The sequence below is a fragment of the Topomyia yanbarensis genome, chromosome 2, assembly GCF_030247195.1.
Source record: "Topomyia yanbarensis strain Yona2022 chromosome 2, ASM3024719v1, whole genome shotgun sequence".
NCBI lineage: Eukaryota > Metazoa > Arthropoda > Insecta > Diptera > Culicidae > Topomyia > Topomyia yanbarensis.
The window spans coordinates 79469935-79473196 of record NC_080671.1 but is presented as its reverse complement, the minus strand read 5'-3'; the positions used below and the strand labels follow the sequence as shown (position 1 = coordinate 79473196).

Genomic DNA, 3262 nt, shown 5'->3' with positions numbered 1-3262 from the left:
AAGTCCCAGCATAATTAGTTCATCTCTAATTCCTTTAAATTAGTCAAAATTCACAGTTGAAAAATTGATATCGGAAACGATTCATAATTCCACGATTTCCAACAGAAATCAGGAGAAGTGATGCACTTTTAAATTGGATTTAAGAATAAAAATTTATTGTTTTTAAATGATCTAATAATTTCGTCTCTATTTGGATCTTGCATTTTATGTATTTGAAATGGTTAGTTTGTGAAGTTTTATTTAGAAATATAAAATAACTAGTGTCCAAAATATGTCGTAAAAATAATAGTGTCAAAATATTTCGGACACACCTAGATTTTCTTCCGTAATAGCAGTGATCAATTTATCATGTTTATCAATTTAGAATAATCAAAATTATCACTTCATCAATTATTTTTTTGCGGTGCGGTTGCGGTAAAACCGCGCGGTAAAAGCTCTTTCCCGCACCGCATCTGCGGGAAAAAGTGTCTCACCGCACCGCAGATTTTGCGGTGCGGGTGCGGTAAATACCGCGCGGTTGCGGTAATTACCGCAACCGCGACGAACCCTATTTATAACTTGTTTGGTTAAGATTGGCCCAACCACGCATAAGAATATGCCACATACACACACGCACAGACATTGTTCTAAATAGTCGAGCTGAGCTCATTGGGATATAAGACTCGGGTTCGGGCCTCGGAAAAAAATATTTAAAGTTTGAGCGTTTTCTTTACTTTTCTTTTATAAGAATTGTTAAAAGATGCAGTTTTATTTCTGTATGTCAACTCAACTCTAAGAAAGCCAATTATAATCATCTGAGTCGTATCCATAACACTAAAATAGGAAGTGACAATATCCATATCTTACTTGCTGATTTTTTATAACTGGACATTAAAATAAATTAATTCGTCGCGCAATAACCATATCTAAAATTAACTACAACGCATATTTTGGCCAAACACTCATCATAACCAGTTTCAATAAACATTTTTGACAAGGGAATTTCCATTTAGACTTCATCTGTATGAGTAATTATGAACTCTTTAGAAAATGCAAACATAATCGTTTCTGCGTTATTAGTATAATGACTAATTTTATTAATGAAATCTGTTTGTCGAATTTTTAGACATTTCCTCTCTTTTGTTATTGCTACACTACTGCAGGAACTACGCGTTGACGCATGGGAAACCCCCAAAGCAGCCGCCAACTATACCTAACCAACAAGTTTACATCTTAGCAGCATGAATAGCAGTTTGCCATTGTCGCGAACGTCACTCAATTGTAGTAAACACTCACCGACCGCTACTGCTGCACGATTTACGAAACCACACCACACAAAGACGATCGGGGATGAATGACACTATGATGCCTAGGTAGGTAGGCAGGTTGGTATGCAGTCGGTTTCGGTCGGCCGGTTGTTTTGCTGTTGTTTTTACCAATCTAGGTGAACTTACACGCTGGATCCGGTGGCGATCTGAGGCGCGAAAGGAACGCGAAAACAGACAGGGCAATCGTCTCGTGATGCTTTATGATGCGACCTTGCTGAATTTGAATGTGTCGCTGATGGAGGCGTGGCGCGGGTGAAGAGACGATGGAACGGATTGTATCTAGCTTATTGAAGCCGAACAGGTTACACGGTGTGTATGCGAACATAATACATAGTGGGATAAGAAGCTTTTCTTACGTTTTCCCGTGGTCGCGATGCTTTTAATTCTTGATTTGATATATAAAAGAACGCGGGACGATCGGGTACCAGTGTAGTCAACGTTCGGATCTAGACGTCTTAAGAGGTTAGTCGCTTTAAAAGTTTTGCGAGTTTGTTTCGTACTGTGGATGCAGTTTTAGAAATTCACCGGCAAATAAATTGATTGGTGATGGAGTGGATCAATTATTTGATTGATTTGATTTAATTAAAATGAAAATAACGTTCACCAATGCTACACATTTTTAAATTTGTGTGGACATTTCAAATGTGTGATGTGATTTATTTTGAGTGTAACAAGAATTGTTTTACCAAGTGTAATCAGAAGATCCATCTTTGGAAAACAACTAAGTATAAAAGCCCGCATAAAACTTCAAACGTGAAACTCGGGCTGAGGTCCTTCGGTATAACAATCGTTAATAATTATCCCCGAACAATCCCCGTCAGCAGAAAAAAACGGCGAAAGGAACATTAATATTATTCTGAAAATACGTATAAACTAGAACTCTGCAGTCACAGTCAGCTAAAAAACTTAACTGTAGAAAGCAACTATTTTTAGCCAGTTTTTATATTGACACTACTTTCAAAGCGGTTTTTATACCGGTTTAGCTCAGTTCGCGTTTCGCGCTGAAAATTTTTAACCGACTTTTACACTATTATATAATTACAAAAATTTTACGAATCCGGATTGTGTACCCATTTTTAATTTAAATTGTCTAATCCTGCAAATAACCCATTGTACAACCTTCCAGATTAAACACAATGCAACCCACCTGCCTCGTTATCGTGCTGGCAATCGCAGCCTCAGCGTTTGCCTGGCCCCAAGCTGAAGTGCCCGTGCCCCAGGATGGCACCATCTTGTTAAGTTTGCCCGCTGGACAGCCACCTCAGGAGGAACCGGTTGCCGCAGCAGCACCAGCGCAGGAAGCTGCTCCAGTGCAGGAAATCGCAGTTGAAGCTGATCAGGCCGCTCAAGAACAGCCCATTCAAGTGCCGAACGAGGCTCCGGCTGTTTATCCTGCTGAGTTGGCACTGATTAACGATCAGGACAGCACTGCTGAGCAGGCCGTGCGTCAGAAACGTCAGTTCGGATTCGGTGGAATCGGTGTTGGTGTGGGTCTGATCGGAGGAGGCTATGGTGGATATCCGGGCTACGGCTACGGAAATGGATACGGAGGATATGGTGGTTATGGAGGATATGGTGGATATGGAGGATATGGAGGTTACGGAGGGTATGGCGGATATGGTGGATATGGATATGGCCACCGTCGGCACCACCATCACCATCATGGATGGTATTAGAGATTCCGAAAGGAATGAGATTGTGATATTTGGTTAGCAATAAAACTCAGACGATGCGTGAAATATATATCTTAATCTTGTACTGTGATGACATCGATCCGGTGGAATATTCCTAAACTTAAGCCGAACTCTCGAAAGTTTGACTGGGATTATTGTAAAATGTATGGCTATAATTATAACTATATCATTGTTGTCGGTTCCATAGTGATCACCTATACATATCTAGATAAACATGTCCAAAGGGTTTAAGGGTAAATGAGAGTGTCTCTTTGTTTATTT

General features: G+C 40.0%; 1 protein-coding gene across 1 annotated transcript; it reads left to right on the top strand.

Annotated features, from left to right (window-relative positions):
* Nucleotides 1–1746: 1746 nt before the first annotated feature.
* On the top strand, nt 1747–3050 carry LOC131683155 (cuticle protein 64-like). The gene is made up of 2 exons (XM_058964986.1): nt 1747–1769; nt 2434–3050. Exon 2 carries the CDS (start codon nt 2444–2446, stop codon nt 2981–2983), a length of 540 nt encoding a protein of 179 aa, XP_058820969.1. The 5' UTR covers nt 1747–1769; nt 2434–2443; the 3' UTR covers nt 2984–3050.
* Nucleotides 3051–3262: the final 212 nt, after the last annotated feature.